This window comes from Ixodes scapularis, unplaced genomic scaffold (assembly GCF_016920785.2).
Source record: "Ixodes scapularis isolate PalLabHiFi unplaced genomic scaffold, ASM1692078v2 PGA_scaffold3__209_contigs__length_174095766, whole genome shotgun sequence".
NCBI lineage: Eukaryota > Metazoa > Arthropoda > Arachnida > Ixodida > Ixodidae > Ixodes > Ixodes scapularis.
The window spans coordinates 146,600,698-146,623,178 of NW_024609868.1; the positions used below are offsets into that span (position 1 = coordinate 146,600,698).

The 22,481-nt window shown below is 40.7% G+C and overlaps 1 protein-coding gene across 1 annotated transcript; it reads left to right on the forward strand.

Annotated features, from left to right (window-relative positions):
* The first annotated feature begins 735 nt into the window (after positions 1-735).
* LOC120849803 lies at positions 736-22,481 on the forward strand. The gene is made up of 9 exons (XM_042292639.1): positions 736-898; positions 1,060-1,154; positions 1,565-1,630; positions 11,169-11,254; positions 11,380-11,581; positions 13,430-13,486; positions 16,137-16,234; positions 20,708-20,915; positions 22,263-22,481. Exons 2-9 carry the CDS (start codon positions 1,109-1,111, stop codon positions 22,280-22,282), a joined length of 783 nt encoding a protein of 260 aa, XP_042148573.1. The 5' UTR covers positions 736-898; positions 1,060-1,108; the 3' UTR covers positions 22,283-22,481.

The window sequence follows — 22,481 nt, forward strand, 5'->3', positions numbered from 1 at the left end:
TTGCCAATAGTTGATGTCAATGGCAGCAAAAACTTTTTTTTCTATTTCAGAAACGGCCTAAAATACAATATTTGACTCAAGTCTTTCGCTGCAAATAGGCCCTCATTATCAGACGGTCAAAGGCCGACTAAGAGCAGTGACCTACGAATATTTTCATCGTCATAATTTCTCAAGATTAAGCCAACGGTCCGGTATACTCCAACGTCGAGAGTACCGAACGAGGCGTAGCCCAGCGCACACAGATACTGATTGGTCGCAGATATCGAGTTCCTGCTCGCCGGACAATGAAACACGTGCGTTCGCTGCGCTCAACATCGGGGCGTAACGAAACATTAAATGTGTTCCAAACCAAAAAAAAAAAAAAAAAAAATACAGAAAGGTGCATCACGGCATAGGGATTTTCCAGCGCTTATCATCGCGGAGAACCACGCTGTTAAAGGAAAGCTATAGACTGCGCACGTTCCTAACGCGTTCCACAGGCCAGTAGACAAATTTTGCAGCACACAGCCGACGATTATTAGGAAGGTCTATGAAAGAGCAATTTGGAATGCCTGCAGCTCTTATCATTCGAGATAAACCGACGTGAGCAAGAACAACCGTTCCGCCTACTGTTCACGCCATGCGGTCCAGGACGAAAATACTTGACCTCTTTTTTACCGATTGCGGGACCGTAATCGCGGCCAGACGTTCCGTGTTCATGTTAATCAAACCAATAGGCAAGCAACAATGCTTACCTCACGGGGAGACATCACAACCTGTATCAGTCGATATCACGGAGACAAATAATTCAGTAAAAAAAAGGTGCCTGCGATACACTGTATATAAGGCATGCATAAGAACACGCACTCAGATCGCAGAGTAATCCCCCCCATTTCTGCTTTCGGGACGCTGACGTGCGGTAAGGCTTTTATTTTTTTTTCTGATCGAGAAAATATACACAGGTGAAGTAATGCAAGAGTTTTATTGAGTTGAATTGTAAACTACGCAGTGCTAAAACTAAACCATTATTAGAAAAATACCACCCAGAGTTTTAAATTGATACTACGATTTATTTTACAGGTTTTTATATTGGCCAGCTCGGTGTTCTGCTTCTTCCTTGGTATTCAACATGGTCATGCCCCGAATGAATATCCTCAACTGTATCGTCTTAATTGGTAAATACATAATTTGTTTCTTTGTGTTGAATCGCCTACGTCCAAAGTGAGTTGTAACAAGATAAGTGCTATTCGTAGTTATATGGAGCTCCGTGAGAAGTCATTTCAATACCCTGTCCAGAAGAGAATGAAGTTGTGGTACAAGTATATGCAACCGAAGCGATTTTAATTTGAGTGCTCTATAATTATTGTTATTTTTGCGTCACGACTTTCATGCGTGACCGTAGGTCGCAAAGCAGATGCTGCGTACATTAACATATTATTAAGTAGGCTGGTGTATTTAAGTCCTCCGAACTATAGTTTCGCGATGACTTCTATTATGATAAATAGTAAACTATAGAGTTCATATCAGATTGGAAAAATAGGCTTCTTCTCGGTTAAAATGAAACAACTCTGCCCATATTTTCCAGGATGGATCACTACTGTAACGCCGACAGTGATGGATCCACTGGGCTATGATCCAACGGAGTCTTTAGGTAAGCAAGTGAATATAAGTTGGAGCCAAACTTTCCAATAAATGGCACTGAAAGTGTTTTGCTTACCATTATGCTCAATATTTATCTTTTAGTTTTCGAGTAGAAATAAAAGTGATTTCACTCAACCTTGACATAGCGCTTAAGATAAGGAAACAATATTCTGCGGCTTTATAGTGAAGGGTACAGGAAAGGAAGGCCGAAAGGTTTTCAAATACTTTAATATATATTTTCGTTCGGGAAGGGGGTAGCGATGGTGTACTAGTGTTTAAAGATGTTTAGAAGATGCATTTTTAGAATGAAATCCAGATACACGTGGGAACTATAAAAAATAACGATCCATTCGTTGCTGAAGAAGTGAAATGATAATATATTCTAAATTTTAAATTCTAAATTCTAAATTCTTCTAAATGATAATATATTATGGTTCAGTGCGCTGCAGGCCACTTCATGAAACCGTGTCGTCAGGAAAGCATTTTTATTTTTGTCTCTCTGTGGGTTCGTCACAGACGCGAAGGAATTGTGCATTGTTTAACAAACTGTGAGGTCAACAGCTTATTGACTGAGATCAGTAGTTCTTAGCTGCTAATGCTTGAAATGACTGTCCTACCTGTTGCAACTATAAAAGTGAAACTTTGAGATTAACTGTGTATTTATTAATTGGGTGATTTCATTTGAATTCGACCAAGCTTGTCGGGGGGGGTCTTTAGATTTAATCGTAAAAAATATATATGATACCCGAATCCTTGTGATAAAAGAAACTGCCTTTGAAAAAAATTAGAATTGTATAGTTTGAGAGAAAAAAATTCTGAGGCGCTGCAGGGTAGAACACGTCAAATTCCCAATTTGATTTTATCTCGACTTTAGCCGCCATTTACAAAATATCGAATTCTTGCAGAATTATTATATTTATTACGCAATATTTACGCAGACTTGGCTATTTTTAGAGGTAAATTTCTGTCTTCTGTTATTTTAAATTAATTTTCTAAAAAATCTCAAACATGCAACCTAGAGCAAGTGTGACGCAACTTCGGACAGCTATATAAAACGAACGGTAGGGCGCAATGACGTGAGACAGATATCTGTGCGTAGCTATCAATGTAAGCTATCGATTGACATGTATTTTCTGGTTATTGTGTTTACCGTGTTGTTTTTATTCTGCCACAAATGTAGACAAAAATGAAAAATATGCAAATTTTGAAGTCAATTTTCTCAAAAAAGCCATTTTTTATTTCGTTCATACTTTTTTAATTTATTGCCCAGATTCTGCTTAATAACCGGGTATAAAGATTGCTTGACCTTTTTTTGTTGTAGTTTTCGGACAACCAGTTGAATAAGTCATTTTTATCGCGTAATACCAACCTCCGGCTCCGGTATGCGGGCTTCACCGCAACATTGATAATTGGCTCAGCAATATCAGATTTCACTGACAACCACTTTACCTCGTTGCATTCCTAGTAATATACTTTTTACAAAAAAAGAAATGTCACAAAAAAATGACAGAAGGCAAGTGGCGTAGGCAAATTTTTTTTTCTCTTTCAAACTTTTTTAATTGATTTCCCGTGTGTTGCTTACCAGCTGGGTATGCACGTTTTCTGGCGCTTTTCTTTATGTTTGTTTTTACATCAAAAGAAAGAGCCATGTTCATTACATCAGTTGCAACTGGTCCAGTTGTTAGGTGAAGTATAGGTTCAGTAACCTCTTCGCGAGCGCCAGCAAAAGGCTGCGATTCTTATCATGAAGATTACCATGCGACTCTTAGTTGACCTCGGCGTGCGCCGTTGCAAGAGGGTTATACTAATCTTGTTAGAGTGGAACTCGCGTCGTCACAGGCTGTCGCAATGCATCACAGCGAAGTGGAACTGTGTGAAGCAGTCCTTGTCCTTCTCCCAATAAATTTATGGGCGGAAGCTTCAGACTCTTTGGTGCCCGAAGTTTCTGTAGCTCGGCTGGGTCAAGTTTGTCAAAAGGAGAAAACAAATGCAGTAAACACTAGACATTATCACGCCGGTCGATGGAGTCGTAACTGTATACATACAGCTTTTGCGGATGCTTATTTGTTTCAAGGGTGGCAAGTTATCACCAGTACAAACATGGCCACAGTGTCGGCAAGAGCATCAGAACAAAAAGGAAGGTTTGGTTGGCTTATCATTTTGTGTCTTCGTTGCAGCGCTTTTCTCCGGAACTAATGTTTGTAGTCCTCTTTGAGCCCCTGGTGCTATGGTCTGTCTGTTTCTCTTATCCATTATTTATTTTTACTCGTAAGCGAATAACACGCACCATGACATTTCTGGCGTCCTTAGGTTGATTCGCTAATCAGTGTCTATATTTGACAAACTCATCTAGTATAAGAGAATAAAAAAAATATAAGAAGAGGGCTTGCAGCAATGAATTTGTATAAGAGAACTGCGGAACTGCGTCGAAAGCAGAAAGCCGGAACCTCCCGAGGAATGAACGCGTTATTTTGAACTCAGTCATGGCTGCAGTTTTCAGCTTTAAAAGAAAGAGTTGCGCGGACTACTTCGAGAGACATAAGCGAAGGGTATACCGCAACCGACGTTTTCGTTATGTCACCGATCTCAACGTAGACGCCTTGAAGATGATCCTGCCTCCATCGAAAGCCGCGGCTCTTGCGTTGGATGACGTGCTCTGCCAGAACTGCTTCCAGTACACCGGTGAGAAGCTTTCATCATCTGTCAGTGATCCATGCTCGAGCTCTCCAGCAAGCTGCATCGAAGAGCACGAAGTAGTGGAAGGTCTTAACGAAGAGATTTCTGCTGCTGGGCTTGAAACAACTCCTTTGCGCATGCCTTCTACAGTAAACCCGAAAAGCCGTCAGGCATATGCTGAAAGAAAACAGCGGGAGATTGAAGGATCACACAGCCGACAGGTACGAAAAAAGTTGGCGACTGCATATACCTTGGAGCCAAGTGGGTCAAGTTCTCGCAGTGATCAACCATGCCTCGGCTGCGACGGGTGGTGGGCAAACATCAGAGAGGCCTTTGTGAAGGCGGCATCTTACCAGGAGAGATGTCAGCTCCTCACGCTAGTGCCCAAGGGCGTAGCCACTAGGGAGGTAAAACGGCTAATTCCTGAGGCATCGAAGTACCTTCTGAAGAAATCAAAGCAGCTTCGTGAACGGTTCGGCGTATGGGAGCGTCCGGAGCCTTATCACGGTGGAAGCATAAGCGAGGACACCATACGGGCAGCCACGCAATATTACACCGACGACGATCTCGACTGTTCTCGGCAGAGCCCAAACAAAAAAGATGCTGTTAAGCTTCTGAAGGATGGCGAAGAACATGTGGTCGTGAAGCGGTATATGACAAGGTCTGTCCGAGAGACGCACAGGCTGTTTAAGGAAGCAAACCCGGACTCAAAATTAGGTCTGACTAAATTTTACTCGCTGCGGCCAAAGTGGGTCAAGCTAAACCCTGAACAGACTGTCTGTGCATGTGTGTGCTGTACGAATTTCGATTTGTGCTTTTCCACCCTGAACAGCATGCGAGAAGAAAAGATAACAAAAGAGGAGATTCTCGCTTTGTGCCTCTGCCCTGAACCCTCGTCCGAATGTTTCAGAGGCGAATGCAAAGACTGCCCCTCGACTGACAGACTCTCCTTAGAATCATTGGAAATGGTGCCTGAAGAGGAAATTACATTTTTCACATAGGAGAATGGTAATTTGATAAGCAAGACTGCCGACTCCAGCGCCTTTTTGAAAGAGCTACAGAAAGGGGCCACAAGGTTTTCCATGCACGATTTTATTCGTAGGACACAACGGGAAGCCATACGGATTGAGAAGTCTAGTGTGACCTCAAGACACATCGTCATGCACTTCGATTTTGCGGAGAACTGGACGGTAATTTTGCCACACGAGATACAGGAGTACCACTGGCACAAGCGTCAGCTCTCTGTGTTCACGTGTGTGGCATCCACGTCGCAAGGCTCAAAATGCTTCGGCGTTGTCTGTGAGGACTTATGTCATGACACTTCCCATGCGCTGCTGGCTCTGAGACTTATAGAAGACTGGCTGGAGGAGCACATCCCAGTTTATGCTTCACTAACGTACATATCCGACGGGGCACCTGCTCATTTTAAAAATAGATTTCAGCTGCATGAGTTCGAACGAGTGGGCCATACCCAATTGAAGTGGATATTTTCTGCCTCTGGGCATGGTAAAAACTCTTGTGACGGGGTTGGAGGGCTTCTCAAACACCACGCAACGGTGCACAACCTCCGTTCACCGGAGGAGCAGCTCGTCCGAACATCAGTAGATTTTGTGGACAAGGTTGGAAGGCGTGTCAAAAACGTAACTCTCATGAACTTAACCGAGAAGGAGGTGAGTGACTTCCGCAGAATCAAGAAAACAGAGTGGAGTTGCGTACCGACTCGGAAAGGCATCCGCGCTTCGCACGTGTGGCGACGCGAAAGGGGCGAAGTGCAGCTTGAGCGAACTGTTCTATCTTCGTCTTAATGCATGAACCTCTGTGGTGCACGTGCGGAACTCTCAGATGATCTACGGCTTTGTTTTGTTTTGTTGTTAAAGCCTCTTCTTGTACATTTGCGCTTCTGTGAAAAATTATGTGTTTCTATAGGTGTGCCTTGTTAACCCAAATAAATTACTCAATAAATAGAGTGCTTTTGTTAAACTGTTACCTATGAGTGTTTTATTGCATACTGCCAACAAAAGAGTATGATTACTGTAAGCTGAAAAGCAACTTCCGATATGCTGTGCGTAGCCCAAAAAGTTTAAACGTATGCAACAAGTAGTCCAAAAGCCGAAGGATGGACAAAATGTAGTCAATTTTTTTTTTCACGTACCTCGGAATACTAAGGGCCAATGAAGGATAGGCGAAAGAATGCCATGCGGTAAAATTAAAAAATTCGAGCCGATTTTCCGATAATGTTTGTATAAAATAAAGATTGTCCGAAACGCATAAACGGGGATATTGTTTTTCTGGACTGGATAGTGCCGTAGAATGCAACCCGACATGATCGAAACGGATGAAACGTCTTGGATCTCTCCACTCGCTTAGGCTAGTTAACATTGATGTTAACTAAATTTACTTTTGTTGTTGTTTATCACGTCACAATGTTCAAACAAATAATTTAAATATATAAGTTTCGTGCAACCTCAGTAGTAAAACGTTGTCGTGGCGACGTTCGAAAATGCAAGCTGTGACTTCGCAGACATCACTTCGTCAATTCAGCCATCTCTCATTTCTTTATGACGTTACTGATTTTTTTTAAAATATATTAGTAAAAATTCAACGGGGTAAAGTAGTTTTCAGTGAAATCTGATATTGCTGAGCCAATTATCAATGTTGCGGTGAAGCCCGCATACCGGAGCCGGAGGTTGGTATTACGCGATAAAAATGACTTATTCAACTGGTTGTCCTAAAACTACAACAAAAAAAGGTCAAGCAATATTTATACCCGGTTATTAAGCAGAATCTGGGCAATAAATTAAAAAAGTATGAACGAAATAAAAAATGGCTTTTTTGAGAAAATTGACTTCAAAATTTGCATATTTTTCATTTTTGTCTATATTTGTGGCAGAATAAAAACAACACGGTAAACACAATAACCAGAAAATACATGTCAATCGATAGCTTACATTGATAGCTACGCACAGATATCTGTCTCACGTCATTGCGCCCTACCGTTCGTTTTATATAGCTGTCCGAAGTTGCGTCACACTTGCTCTAGGTTGCATGTTTGAGATTTTTTAGAAAATTAATTTAAAATAACAGAAGACAGAAATTTACCTCTAAAAATAGCCAAGTCTGCGTAAATATTGCGTAATAAATATAATAATTCTGCAAGAATTCGATATTTTGTAAATGGCGGCTAAAGTCGAGATAAAATCAAATTGGGAATTTGACGTTTTCTACCCTGCAGCGCCTCAGAATTTTTTTCTCTCAAACTATACAATTCTAATTTTTTTCAAAGGCAGTTTCTTTCATCACAAGGATTCGGGTATCATATATATTTTTTACGATTAAATCTAAAGACCCCCCCCCCCCGACAAGTTTGGTCGAATTCAAATGAAATCACCCAATTGTGTATTACTTTTACGTGATCCGTATTTTTATCAGGGGGATTTTCTTCGCCATCTTTTTCTTGGTATTAAAAAATGTGCAAACCGTTTATGCTCAAAATTCTGCATGAATAGATTATTTTATTGACGGATACTCAAGTAATATTCATGTTCGGTTCCTCTGACCCTGAAACTGAATCTCGACTATAGTTGGTCACCTTTTCTTCCGACGAAATGTGAGCGGCTTATACTCATACCCATAAACTCATACTCCCAGGTGCAGTGAAGCTTTTGATGTCTTCTTGCTGTGCGACTTACTGATACCCTTTGCAGAAATCTATTTTAGAGAAGAACGAACACCCTCCTGTGTCATGTACAATGTTATGCACCATTTGCACTGGGAACGGGAAAAGTTCAGTTTGGCTATTAACTTGACGATATTCAGTACAAAAGCGGGATGTGCAATGTTCTTCAGGTACGACGGTGTTTGGAGATGCATGAGCTAATGATGATGGTCTGATGATACCGGCACCTAGCATTCCTTGAATCTTGCGCTTCGGCAACATTTTCTTTTCATGGGACATACTCCAGAGCCCTCTTCGTACAACAGAGCTGCCATATACTTTGAAGCGAACCTTAATATTTTATGCCGCTGGTGAATGTGGTTCTAGACATATAAGTTCCGACTACAACGTTGGCACGTCTTCAGCACGTTTTAAAGTAGGGTGCTCGCGAAAAGGAGTCCCAGGGCGAGTTTCCGCATACTGGGTGAGAGTCGCTTCGCCCTTTCAAGATGTGTTCACTTGGAAGCGCTTCATTTAGTCCGATATTCGATGAACATTCTATCTGCTTCTCCTACGACGAGTGCCTCGACTGTAAGTTCCTTTCCATGGAACTCAACTTTCAGCATATGTTGTAATTCTTGTTCTGAACTTCGACACTTGAATTGCCCAGGCCTCGCCGCCCGGATGTGCCAGTGAATGTAAAGCAGAGATTGGACCCCGACCTTTCAGCTCTAGTGTCAAGCGGGGGGGGGGGGGGGGGGGGGGGAATGAAATAAGAATACACGCCCGGCGGCAAAAAGGAGAAGCCTATTTGACCACTCAACGCACAGTAGATAACTTGAGTTTCGATTATTTGTCAAATGTCCTTATCATGTGAAACTAAACCTACTAATTTGCCCAGTGTTCCATTAGCTTGACAGTGTCATCGTGTAGCTGTAAACTTCGCTGAGCGCTCCAACTCCTCCCTTCTCTGCGTCCACGATATTGTGATTGGCAAGGTTGATGAGGGCTCCAGTGTCCATTAGAACATCACAGGTCTACCACTGACAGTAACAGGAGCGTAGACAATGTTGTACTCAACCAAGAAACCAGTTGCTTTGTGCGTCATCCGGGGGGGACTATACCGGGGGTGTAGAGAAGCTCGTTTTAGCGAACGCCGTTTTACTGACCCCAGCTTATCGAATACTTTTACACAGAAGCCCAGTTCATAAACAATGGCGATGAACGTCGTTTTAGTAAATTCTGCCTCCGCGAAGCGGCGTGCACGGGTGGGCCAGGGGGGTTAACATTTGTGTTATGAGCCACCACAGATTGTAGCCGCAAAGCGTCAATACACCGTCACCTTTTCGATAAACCACGTTTGTATAAACTAACGCTAAACCTTGTCTAAACAGAGCTTCGATAAAATTTGCCCGTTCTCTAAAATATGTTTCGATGAAATGGTGTTCGATCAGCCGTAGCAAACCCGGACTGTATACAATTTTGTTTATTTGTTTTCTTTTTCTTTTGCTCTTCTCTAGCGACCGTAATGATGTAGATGGGTGAACCGTGCCTTGACTTTCTAATCCAAGCCTTGCTCGCTCGGATCTCGTTTCCTCAAATAAACGTCGAATTTCGTACATCTGAGCTTGGTTAATTGCGGGAAGGGGGGGGGGGGGGGGTTGTTTTTTGTAAATGTGTGGTAGTTCACAGTACATAATAGTGAATGCATATGATCTTCGATGGTGTTTGGAGACTTTGCCCACATAAAGTGCGTGCTTGATTATTTACGTCCTTACTCATGCCAGGGATGACCAGCGCAACAATTATGCTTGCGTTGAAGTAGGATCAGTGAGCCGAAAAAGCGTTATTTTCATATTAAGTATCTTAGCAAGCTGCCCCTTAGATCTGTGTTAAAAATGCTTTATTTCGAGGTATTACAGCATTCACTTCAATACAAGTCGTGAAGCTGTTTTGAAGCATTTCGTAAATTTTTTTTTATGCACTCCCAGAAACAAACTTCAAAAGTTCTTGCCATTTCCATAAAGGAATAATCGCAAAGTTTAGTTTAATAATTTTCTTCTAAAGAGCGATTCTTCTCTCTAGAATATTGGCAGATATTAAGCCAAATAGCTACAGCTGAGTATACGCCATCAAACATATCCGACTTCACTATTCATCCCTGCCTGCATTCGTGCGCACTCATAGCTTCAGCCATAGTGGTCATAAAATGCATTTTCTGCTTAAGTTGTAATGCCTTTACCTCCAGCTGCTGAGCAACTGCTTATGTCAAGTGCTCACCGGCGGTTGCCAATTGACGAGGAGTGGTGGTCGGCTTGTTCAACCATTCTCGGAAATTACGCGTCGCGATGTTCAGCTTTGCAATTCGTCCTTGAACATGCTCTTCTAGCGAGAATTAAGCTTCATCGGAGATGATCGTGATGAACTCCAAGCCATTAGCTTCATGGATTAGATAACCCGGTTCCTCAGAGTCCAGTTTGTAGCTGATTTCCCACGATCGGTTGTCTGTCTTCGCCTGAAGGCAAATATAGCTGGATGCACATTAATCAAACAATCATGACTGCTGCGCCCAATATAAATGATCAAAGCATTATATATTAGTAAGGGCGCTGTTATTCCTTGCTCTGCTTTACTGTCGTGTCTCTACATCATCTTAGTCCTTTTTATAGGCTCACACTACAAACGTATGTGAACAAAACAGCGCTGGACCTCTCAGTTTCTCTATTGACTTTCCTGCTCATGTAGAGCAGCCTATAAAAATAATATAGGCGAATACTAATTCGCCCGCAATGCTACTTTCGTTTGTTTTTTGCGACGCCATTCAAAGAGGCGTATTTTTTTTATTTATTATACCGAAACTGCAAGAGTCACCAATTCAATTTTAAAACGCTTGAAACAAACGGGCAGAGCAGCTTGCATGCGTTTATTGCGTATGCATGAGTTTATTACGTATTTTTTTAAGTGTTTCAGACTTGTAGCTATACAATCGTTTTGTCCTGGTTATAAAGGGTATGCAGCAAAACTGATTTCAGCTCAATTGTGATTACTAAATACAACCGAGCAGCTCGTGTATTAGCCCGGTAAGATAACTTACGAGCTTATACTGGTGGTAACTTACACACACTTTTTATGAATAATATCTTAAATTAAATATACGGGTAAAATATGACCAGCTATTTGACATAATGAGAAAAAATACTCATGCCTTTTTTTCTAGGAGTAATGAATGTGAGAGTCGTTCCGCTGAGTCCTACCAAGGCACTGGTCAGCTGGAGAGCAATGTGGCACAACGCGTTCTTCAAGGTAAGGCAGCCGCCACAGAGCACGGCTTGTTACTCGTCGAACAATGCGTTATCGGGGTCGTCTGCATTTTACAAGACGAAACAAACATAATACGTAGCTGTCGCCTAAAAGCTCCCATCTCGCAGGTGTCGTGCTTCTCTCCCGGTCAAGAGGCGGTACCGTCGGTTTCTGTGGTCCTTGGAGAAGACCATTTCGATAGATCCGAAAAAATGGCGCTGCTCTCGGAATTGAGGCCATCGAAGAACTACACTATTGTAATCCAGGGCTGTCTCATGGAAGTAAGCTGTGGAATTCCAACAGAGACCTGGGTCATCACGCAACCACACAGTAAGGGCATAATTACGTAGTTCCGCGTTAAGTGAAAGGCAGATAACATAAATTAAGCCCTAAACCACAACTACAAAAACCGGAACATCGTCTTTCAACATGAAACATTTGAAATTGGGTTAGTGACAGAAAGGACCTCCAATCATTTTTCTATTCCGTGACTCCAGCAACAGTGTTTTTTTTTGTTTTTTTTATAACATAATATCAGAAAGCGTTGTCACGACAGCAATGCAGGAATAATGAAATGACTTCCAATTTCTTAAAACCTAAATGTTAATGTTTAATAGCCAGGTTTTTGTTTCTAAGCATTGTCTAAAGGAATGCTGAACCAAAATCTGGATTCCACAAAACACGCGGCAAAAGCGTGCGACGGGATGCTACAAACACGAAAACATCACTCATACAGCGATATCTCGAACGGATGACCGTATTTTTTTAAAAAAAAAAAGGAGGTGCATTTGAAAGAAATGTTCACGTCATGTTTCTCCGAGAAGGAGAGGGAACGGCCTCGCGTCTTCTCCGCCTCGCCGCCTTGAGGGAGCGAAGCCAAGAGAGGAGGAAACGATGTATCTCTACGTCACGCGCCTCGTCGGCCTGGTACAATCTCGACCTCTTTTTCCCAAAATACGGCCGTTCATTTGAGATATCGCCTTACGAGTAGTGTTGTAGGGATTGTAGAATCCCGCCTACATCTCCTGCATTACTTTTCTGGAATCAAAACTTCAGGTCACCATGCCTTTAATTCAATTTATAATTTATATAATTTCTACGAGGATGTAAATAAGAGTATAGATTTTATATTAAAGACTTGGTCAATATTTTCTGTCGAAAAGATGCTTACGCTTATTTAACAAAAGAGTATCAGGAAAAAACAAGCACATTTATTTTTTAATGCCCATAACAAGCTCTTTTTAAAGGCATAAAAACAAATGTATCTTGTCAGGTCTAAGTAAAAACATAATCTTATAAAAAGCAGTGCTTACGGCACCAAGATTGGTTTCCGCCTGTTTAAACTGTATTGCACAAGACCAATGCAAGTAAATTGCAACACAAGTAAAACTATGACAGTAGAAAGTTTCTATATATAAAGAATTCGGCAGTAGTAGTTCCGTGACTACTATTTTGAACACTGTTTTTGCTTCATTTTGCTAGCCAATTTGACCAAAAGTCTCAGCTCCTTTCCTGGAATGTGCAATCTGCAATAATAAAATTTACTAAACAAATTATTGTTTACTGACTAAAAATAAAAATGGTTAAAGAAAAGATTCCAGCGAGTGGAAATTTCCAACACACGTGACTCTGCGGAGAGCAAGCACTACCGATACGTAACTAAAAATAACGAATGCAGTGAAACAAAAACAAAAAAAAAGAATCGATTGATGATCACGTTGTGGCACGTATTTTTATAAATACTAGGCATACTTTTAAGTAGTATACTAGACCCTCAAACGTTGGAAAATTATTGCCTTGAATTTTTTTTAAGTATATTATAAATATTTAAAAAATATTGTTGCCCTTGTAGCTTGCAATATTGGAATACGATTTATATCGTGAGGCCTTATTCTTGAAACTAAATTAATATTTTGATCATCGTCAAACTGTAGCGTTTATCTAAGATATGTCGACATTTTTGAAAAATAAATATCGCATATACCGGTCTTCTAACTGACACCTTTTAGTTCAGAACAAAAAGTGTGTATAAGGCGCACCTTGTGGTTCGATTGCTGCATGCTTATTTGAAACTTGTTTTTTACCTGTTATTAGAAGCCCTGCTATTGCGGTTTGGTGCTTCGTATCATCTAAGACTTCGAACCTCACATTTCTTCGTTTTACATTTTGTTTTCTTAGGAGAGTCAAATCCGGAAATTGAATCATTGAGACCCACGGTCGAACCTGTGGCTTCTGGTAAGTTTATATAGGAATCTCTTGCGTTTTATGACAGAATAATTAATAAACAATAACACCCCACTCCCATGGTGTAGCGTGGGCAACAATATTATATTTCCTCTAGATTATTTTTTAGCTATGGAAGTTCAGAGTTTCTACTTAAGCTGCTTCGCATACAAATATACAGCCCCGATTTAGCTCGTTCAAGATATGCTTGAACAATAAGGTTATATCCTCATTATTATGAAAACAGATAAGTTATGTAGTAAAGTCACGAAATTACATCTAAAGCAATTCATAACGAGCAGTATTTTGTTTAATCCAAGTTAGTTGCGTCGCAATAAAACAAACATTTATTTTAGCGTGCTGAATTTACGCTTTCAAATATAGTCCTGGAGACGAATTTATTAAACGACATTTCTGGTTCGTATATACATAAAAATGCAATATGTTCTATAAATATACAAACTGTCGCCGAAACGAAATTACTTTGCGTCTGCACCGTAGAAATAAACAGTGCGCAAACGGACGCTCAGTTGCCGACCACATCTATCGCTAGCCTTCCCCACTAGAGGCAAAAGTTCCACAAGTGACCGTTACCTTATTGCAATCTGTATGCAAATTTCTCAGTTTGAATCGAAATAAACGGCTCGGATTCGTTGCAGCAGCCGCCATAAATCTCCGGGTATACGACGATTCGTTGGCCATCATTCTCCTTTTAAAAATGTCTCAGAATCCTTATGACTTTTAAACCCGATAACGACAACTTCTAAAACTATGAAATCTTTACCGGACTGCATAGAGCTATATAAGTGTGGGGACTGAGCATTCGGCACAGCGCAGTCTACTTTTGCGGTGTAAAACAAAGACAAAGGAGAAAAAAAAGGAATAATGCTTACAAACTGATTAATAAAAAAAAATTCATTTCGTTTTATGTTTTTTTTTAATTGATCTAAAAGGCTTATTTGATTTACACTATCACCAGTTTAAAAAATGAACTGTTTAAAATGTATATGAAACGCTTATTAGACGACCTTCTGCATGCCACAAAAACAGTTAGGTACCTTGCATATTGCGAAAGTGACGAAGGTGTGACTACGTGCTTAATTCATTAGTTTATTTTTTTCCGGCAGTGTGCACACTGCTATATTTGCGACAACTTTCTATGGCTGTGGTGTCAGAAATATAGAGACGTTTGTGTTCACCGAGTCCCATCGTTGACTAGAGCTAGTACTATTCTTCGCCAGCTATCCTCTTTCCCATGGAAGTCCCGCAGAAATATTTTCCCCGATATTGAAGATGATCATTTGCCAATAGGAGCGAGGAAAGAATGAAGTCACGTATTCAACATACAAACGAAAGTTTGACCATACCCGCCATAAATCTCATAAATATTGTTAAAAAATATAAAATTAAAAAAACTGTATAATTTGAAATTTTTGCAGTAGCAGAATGGATTACCGTTTAGGTCGAAAATAGAGCTTCGCATGGTTTTTTAAGGGACATCTTTTGTCCAGTCAATTTATACTTCCGTATAACTTTAATGCACAAATTTTGAATATAATGCTGTATTCTGCTTATTTTCGTATCATACGTGACCAGCGAAAGAGGCAATGTCTAATATCTTAAAATAACCAGGACATCAAAACAAAAAAGGAAAAAAAGATACATTTATATATATAGAAAACAGGTTAGAGTAGTACAGTGTTATTCAAAAACGAGACAAAAACTCAAATTATGCCAGCCATTAACATGTATGTGGTCGTTTACTTCTCGACATTATTCTGTTATTTTCGAAGTGCGTCACCGAAACTAAATAATGGCAAAACAGTGCCCATGGCAATCATTTCATTGAGAATGTCGATTCACATTAAAAAACGGAACTTGAATTAAATAAATTAAAATGATAAAACTTGAGCTGCTTGTAACATCAGGGACGCGTATACACTATTTGTGCTGACAATACAACGGCAAGTATTAAATAATTACGTTATCAAGCGACAATTATTTTTAAGAGCACTGTAGCATGATGTAAGCGCATTTTTTATATTCTGGTGCTTATAATATTATTGCAATGTTGCAAAAATTGGAAAGAAATTGTAAATTGTTTCCAGACCAGAAAAAACCTATTCAATTCTATAACAATGTTTGTGTTGAATGCAAACATTCTAAAGAAATCGCATTCTAGAAGCCTTAGATGCGCCTCCATTTTTAAGGTGGATTCAAGAAAAAAATTAGAGAATTAGTGTTAAGCCAAAACAAAAAAAGTTTTAGGCATGAAATGCACCTCCCAAGTCTTCCCTGAGCATTTTAAAATCTTACTGCTGTTTGGGTTATCACACCGTCTCTATGTTTGACTCTTAGTGTAAATTGCATTTGCGTTTATTATTTAATATATTTATCGTTTATTATATTGCGTTTATGTAGTCTGTTCTTTTTTTGTTATTTTTTTATATTTTTACAAATAAACGCTTTTTTGTTGGTTTTTACTTTTTTATCAAATCTTTTCAGTCGCCAATGCGAATGCACTTGAACAGTTTTCCCAATTTTTACATAATATAATGCATTTAAACATTATTGTTGTTTACGAGATGTACAACATTGCATTTGTGCATCTGAAATGTTTTAAATTATTTAGACGAACTGTTTACACAAAGAAAGTTTTCAGTTCCAGATGCAGCGAGTGTTATTACCCTGGTTGGTGGGAACTCGACGACTGCGGCCGTCAAGTGGACCTTTAGAGACACGGAAACTGTTGATATTCAGGTGGGTAAACTCGTCGAACTCAAGTTGAAAGCTTCTGGGATAATCTTAATTTGAGCGCTAATGCAGAGTTGTATTCGGATTTCGAGACACTTTTAGGCAAACACGCAGCGCATGTATCTATGCTAAGGCATTCGTTTATTCAACAGTGAGGTTCAGCTCTTTCCAAGAAAATCCTTCGTCTATACGTTGACGACTTCAACCTAATGCATGCTTATAATCTCTGCACGAATCTAGATCTGCACAGGTGCGCCAACAAGTATTCATTTTACAATGCCCGATTATTGAGACTAAATGGATGTTCACGCAATTTAAAATATAAAAGATTGATTAATTTCGCGCACAAAGAAACAAGGACTAAAGAGAAGGTACCACAGAACACAGACAGGCGCGCACTCGCAAATCTGATATAATAGGTTAAGAAATGAAGTATGAAGCAGCACTTGTGACAAGGGACACCTAGTGCCACTATGTAAGCTACGCGGAGCTCATTTAGTGGCTCTAGGGACACCGACAAAGGGAAATACAGTCCATTCGCAACCAAATGACCGCAAAGAATGCACTTCTTCTTCACTCAAAGCCACTCACGTCTGACTAAGGCAGCGATGTCCCAAATCCTAGATGGTAAAACCCGCGAGCACGTCACGTGTTTTATTTTCGTATTTTTAAGCCGCCCAATAATTATTTTTAAAGATGATGAACACGAACTGCTCTTACATTGTACCAAAAGGTGACCCCCTAATGTTGAAGTTAACGAGAGACTATGCTCTCATAGCCGGTCATTCAGACAATGTCCAGTTTGTCCAACAGTGCCTCGCCCACAGGGGAGAGGAATACTATACACAGTACCCGATGAACACGGAACAAAAGGGCGAGCCTGTTCTTGTGACAGCCTGTGTTTAATAGATTTTTAGAAACCTTAGAAAAAATGTGACGCCTTTTTGAGGGACTGAGAGCACTAGGGGCACACCATACCTCTTTGCCACTTCTGTTAGATTATGTGATATTCTGTGTACACTTGGAAAAACCACCACTCGTTTTTTGTCAACATTGTGCTTATAGCCTGCTTACCCCCTTCAAGCTCTTCTTACAGTGTTCCTACTACCTCCATTAACTTGAATCGGGAACGCTGAAGATCTTCGTCTATCGATTTGGCCCAAGAAATTACTAGAAGTGACATCCAAACATGACCTTTTTAGGTCTGAAGTGTTCAGTGCGAAACCGCACAAGGAGGCCTGTCCTTTCAGAGCAATTGCCAGAGAGAGGGGTTCGTTACTACGGCAAATGTCGATACAACTCCCGAAACATCACTCCGGTTTGCGGATTGATTATCTCTTTTTGGTCCGTTATTCTGAAACTCAGTTTCAAACCTTAATTACATATGTATTTTCCAATCACAGTGTATTTAACGTATATATGCAAGACCTTTTTTTATTCCCTTCACATGATCCTTCACTTAGCTCAGTCAGGGCCCGTATTGAGTCGCAAAATTAAGTTTCTTACCGGAACTCACGTGGAGTGACTACAGTTAGTTATCTTGAGCCACTGCACTTTCATTTAGATTCCATATTAGTCGGATGGCAAAGCAGGGTGCTTTTACAAAGATCGGATCTGTGCACTGGGACCTTTCCCGCCCCTGTCCTAATTGATATTTTTTTGTGAGAATTTACCGTGTTACTGCAGTAGCTGTTAAGACCACGCTAGTTTTCAACATGTTTCGATATTTAAATAATCATATTTTAATGTTCAAAAAAACTGCGGATCAATATGTACTTAGTCGGATTATGGACATTTTTTCAGATGTGTAGTTACGACTTTACATTTACTTTTGACAAGGCAAAGGAACGTTTCTTGAAATTCTTAGACCTGTATCTCTCATTGCACGTCGATCACGTGTCCTGTTCTTGCTCATCCAGTTCCAAAAAAGGGTATTCTTTACTACAGGTCTACTCCCCCCAATGTAGGGAATATTGGCGTAGCTATCTTTTGCCCCTCGTCCAGCTTTAAGAACGCCATTTTTCTATGACATTTATATCGCTCTCTTGGGCCAAATCGACAGACTAAAATGTTCAGAGTTCCCGATTCAGGTTTTAATGGATGTGATAGAGCCACTAGTAAAAAAAGTTAAAAGGGGTGTAAAAACTAAGCGCAATGTTTGCGAAAAACGGACGGTGTTTATTCCATATCTGGGGGAAATATCACACAATCTAAGATAAGTGGCAAGTAGGTATGGTGTGCCTCTAGTTCGCTCAACCCCTCAAAAATGTGTCAGATATGTTCTAATGCTCGTGAAAAAGCAGACAATCTATCAAAACACACGTGCCACAAAAACATGCGCGGCATTTTGTTCCCTCTCGATCGGGCGTTGTGTATAATATGTCTTTTGTCTGTGGACGATATTACGTTTGACAGGCGGAGCGGTGTCTGGTCGACCGGCTACGAGAGCGTAACCTTTCTTTCACACTAACGGTAGGGGGTCAGAACATTACAAGAGATGAGTTTGTTCACCATCCTTAGAAAAAAATCTCAATTATAAGGCGGATCGAAGAAAAGCAAACACGTGAGGTGCTCAAGGCGTTTAACATCTTGGGTTTGGCCGATCGTTGAGTTATGAGAAATCAGTTTCTTTTTTGCGGTAATCTGGTTGCGACTGAACTATATTTTATTTTGTTTCGGTGTCCCTTGTCTTGCGTCTTACTTCATCTTTATTTTCTTCACCTCTTACATCTGAGTTGCGAGTTCCGCCTTTTTGTGATTTGTGTTTCTTAGTCTAAACTAGCCCTCTCGGATTTTCATTCTTATTTTAATAAACGACCTTCTCTCTTTCTCTCTTCTTTGTCCCTTCTTCTTTTGTCCTTTTCTCTTTAGCGTAATTTTTCACAATGTCCAACGTTTACGACGTCAGAGAGATTACCACATCACTACACTTAACATATGGCATAGTGAACTAACTTTATATCTCAAGCTTGTAGTAGCGTTCTTATGTACATTTGTGTTTTCAATGACCAGCCTTAAACTAAGAAACCGACAAAATAAAATTTGAAGAAGAAAATTGTGCCGAGCGAATGGGTTCAAGTTTTGCCCTCAACAAATTTCAGCTAACGAACTGCTTACAACGTCGTGTCTTTCCAAACGCCTATAAGAATAGGTTAGCACACGTGACACTCACATGTCTAGAGCTAGGGTCCTGAAAGTAATAGAAACACAGTTCTTTACCATCTTGTCAATTTAAATCGTATATTGTGACAGTCAAATTTGCCGTTTCTTTTTCGTTCTTGACAATTAACAAGTTATGGGACCCGAGTTTGTAACACATTTTATGCAAGGGGTATAAAAATTATATTCAATTTGATATCGCAGGTCTAATGATCTGCACCTGTTTAACAGTCTTCCTGCAAAGCAATCTGAAGGGAAAGAATAGAACGGATTTAGTTGTCGTATTCTGTTTGTCTGACAAAAAAAAACGAACCATTTTCATATTTCTCCGCTAGAAAATGCGCTGTCGTTCTTAAGGCCGGTGCACACACACAGTGGAGCGCTAAGTTAGCGTCTCATGAGCGCTGGAAGCAGCCCTCAAGTGGGACCAACTTGCGCGTGGCGAAGCGCTCGGTTAGCGCTTCAGCAGCGCTTAAGCAGCGCTCGGTTAGCACTTCAGCAGCGCTGTCTAAGCGCTCTCACACCCCTTCTGCCGTGTTTCCTGCTGCGGAACGGCGCGTGCACGGTGATTCCGTTGTTATTTTTTCTTTGGTTGTGAAAGAAGATGAAGCAAAAGAGCCGCTCTCCAAGTAAACGGTCGGGCAGGCCATTCACTGGCCTGAACTTTGAGCGACTAATTCATTGGGTACGACCTCATCGCTTCCTATTCGACATGCGTGACCCTGGTTTGAATGACACGCAGTTAAAAAATAATCCCCTTCGAAAGAGATCTGTCTCGGTCTCTCAGCCAGAGAAGAAGGTTCGCCGGATACCCGCTGGTATATCGGTGGCGAAATATTTCGCGTGCCCAAAAATCTCTTCTGGGCGTTAAGCCGTCCACGCACGTACGCAATAATTGCGTATGTAACAGCATTTGTCGCGTTTCTATTTCAGGGTCCCTCATGTCCGCCATGGTGCTGTTGATGCACACCCCGCTACAGGAACCGGAACCGCAGTACACGCGTTAATCCGCAACAGTAGCCGCAATACAAGAAGCGATATCAAGGCGCTACTGAAACGCTAATCGCGCGCTATATCACAACTAAGTCACGCGTAAGGAAGCGCCACATGAGCACTCTAAAGAGCGCTCACGTGGCGCTGCCTTAGCGCTTCGCTGAACGTGTGAACGGGCCTTTAGGATATGGATACACTCCCGCGGTATATTTGTAAAACAAAATAGCCACGGCACTTTCTAAACTTGTTTTGCACCGAATAATATTGTGCGTTTACGCAAAGCATCGCAACGTACTGGGATTCTTAAAGCTGCTATTTTATACTCAGGCTTCCTTGGACAACTCAACCTGGCTTAACTGTACGGATCCGAGTGACAACTGTCGGATGAGTAGCTTCTACGATGACTGGCTGCCATATGATCGAACTGGGATGACGGTGTTCACCCATCTAATGCCTGGACACAGATATAGTCTCTGGGTCAGGGGATGCAACCATGTGGGCTGTGGTGCGGCCCGCTCCTTGGAAGTGCAAACAGGTAATAACTTATTTCATCAAGTTCAGTTCAGAAAGACGTATAATTTCCCGAACGCAAAGCGACTAGCTTGGCTATTACTGCGGGTCACGCCATTAGATAAGCCAATAACCACTGATGTGCATTAAAACTTAACATTGATGGTCACTCGTTGCATAATACTTGCCATATCGTGATAGTAAAAACAGAACATTTACTAGTGCGTTCTGTACTTATAAAATTCACGCTGAAACACTTTTCCCAACGTTCGCTTCCCGCGTAAATGTAACTAAACGCGAGACGACTCTAAACACCACTGACCAGTCGTGACATCATACTAGGACATTTAAGCCGCAAAGGGCGTGTCACACGTGTGGGTAGCGCGTGCAATTGGAAGCTTGCCAGGAGTATTCCCTCGCAATGACAACAGTCGTGACGTCTTTTTCTGACACCTAAAAGAAGAGAAAAGACTGCGCGTGCATACCTTTGATACGTGCTGTAGACGCTCGAGGGCGGAGGCTCCGAAAACTTCTAATATGGCGTCACGTCCTGGGAGGAGGGGCTTCAGCGGTACTTTGAAAATTCATTTCTTTAGCCTCCGTGCGCGAAATCGAATAATAATCTCGTTATTCGTGATCATGGAGGCCAAATGCAGATGATTTAAGACTTTTTTTTTCTCAAATACAGTTTCTCTTTAAAGCTGTGTAAAAAGGTTCGACAATAGTTTAAATAAAGAATATTGCAGGTTTTCAATTTTATTGCGAATAACAGCTCACCATTTCCAAACCTAAATTCGTTTAATATTGCCTCCAGTAGAATCTGATATCAGGTTCAAAGCGCAGGAATAGCTCTATCTGACCTTACGGACACGCCCATAAAATCGTATCTTAATTTATTCAAAAATGAAAAAAAAAATTTCCAATTTAAAACAAGCTTTTAGCGATTCCCTGAAAATGTGATCTTAGGAACAAGATATTGTGTATACATTTTTATTTTTTATATACACCACAATTCTAGATAAGTTATCATTGTTGGGTAGAAAAGAGTCAGGATATTGAAACTTACAACACTGAAAAATGCAAGTTTTTGTAGGTAGCTTCATTCTTCTGAGGGGATATCTTGCATGTACCATGTACCACATATTTAAATTCCGATAAAAAACAAAATTCTAGAGACAGTAGATACGGATTCGCGCAAAGTGAGCGATATTCTTAAACTGAGTATCTGAGTTACAAACTAAAACAACAAACAGATCTAAATCGAAGCTGAATCACCTCGAACGTAAAACAAATATTTAATAATCTTCATTTCAAAGGAAATCTTAGTGCGATGGGTAAAATAATAAGCTCAAATGTGTACATATTGTTTCAGGTATGAAGGTCGCTGCATAAGAAGACTTCAACATGCTCGAAGCCAAACACGACGCCATTTAAAAGAAATGAAGCCCTCTCAACCGGGCCTCATTCCAGAGACAAAGATTAGTTCGTATGAATGAAGGAAATACAGACATTATTAGTTATTTCTTGCTTCTTTAATTTCCGGAATTAGAAATCAATGGCCCTTGAATAAAATATGCATCTTGGAAGTCTA

Excerpts from the sequence above, each read along its gene's own strand:
- LOC120849803 (XM_042292639.1), top strand. The coding sequence starts at position 1,109 with ATGGTCATGCCCCGAATGAATATCCTCAACTGTATCGTCTTAATTG. Across the intron at positions 1,631-11,168 it reads TGATCCAACGGAGTCTTTAG|GAGTAATGAATGTGAGAGTC; the intron begins GTAAGCAAGTGA and ends CTTTTTTTCTAG. Across the intron at positions 16,235-20,707 it reads CGGAAACTGTTGATATTCAG|GCTTCCTTGGACAACTCAAC; the intron begins GTGGGTAAACTC and ends TTTTATACTCAG.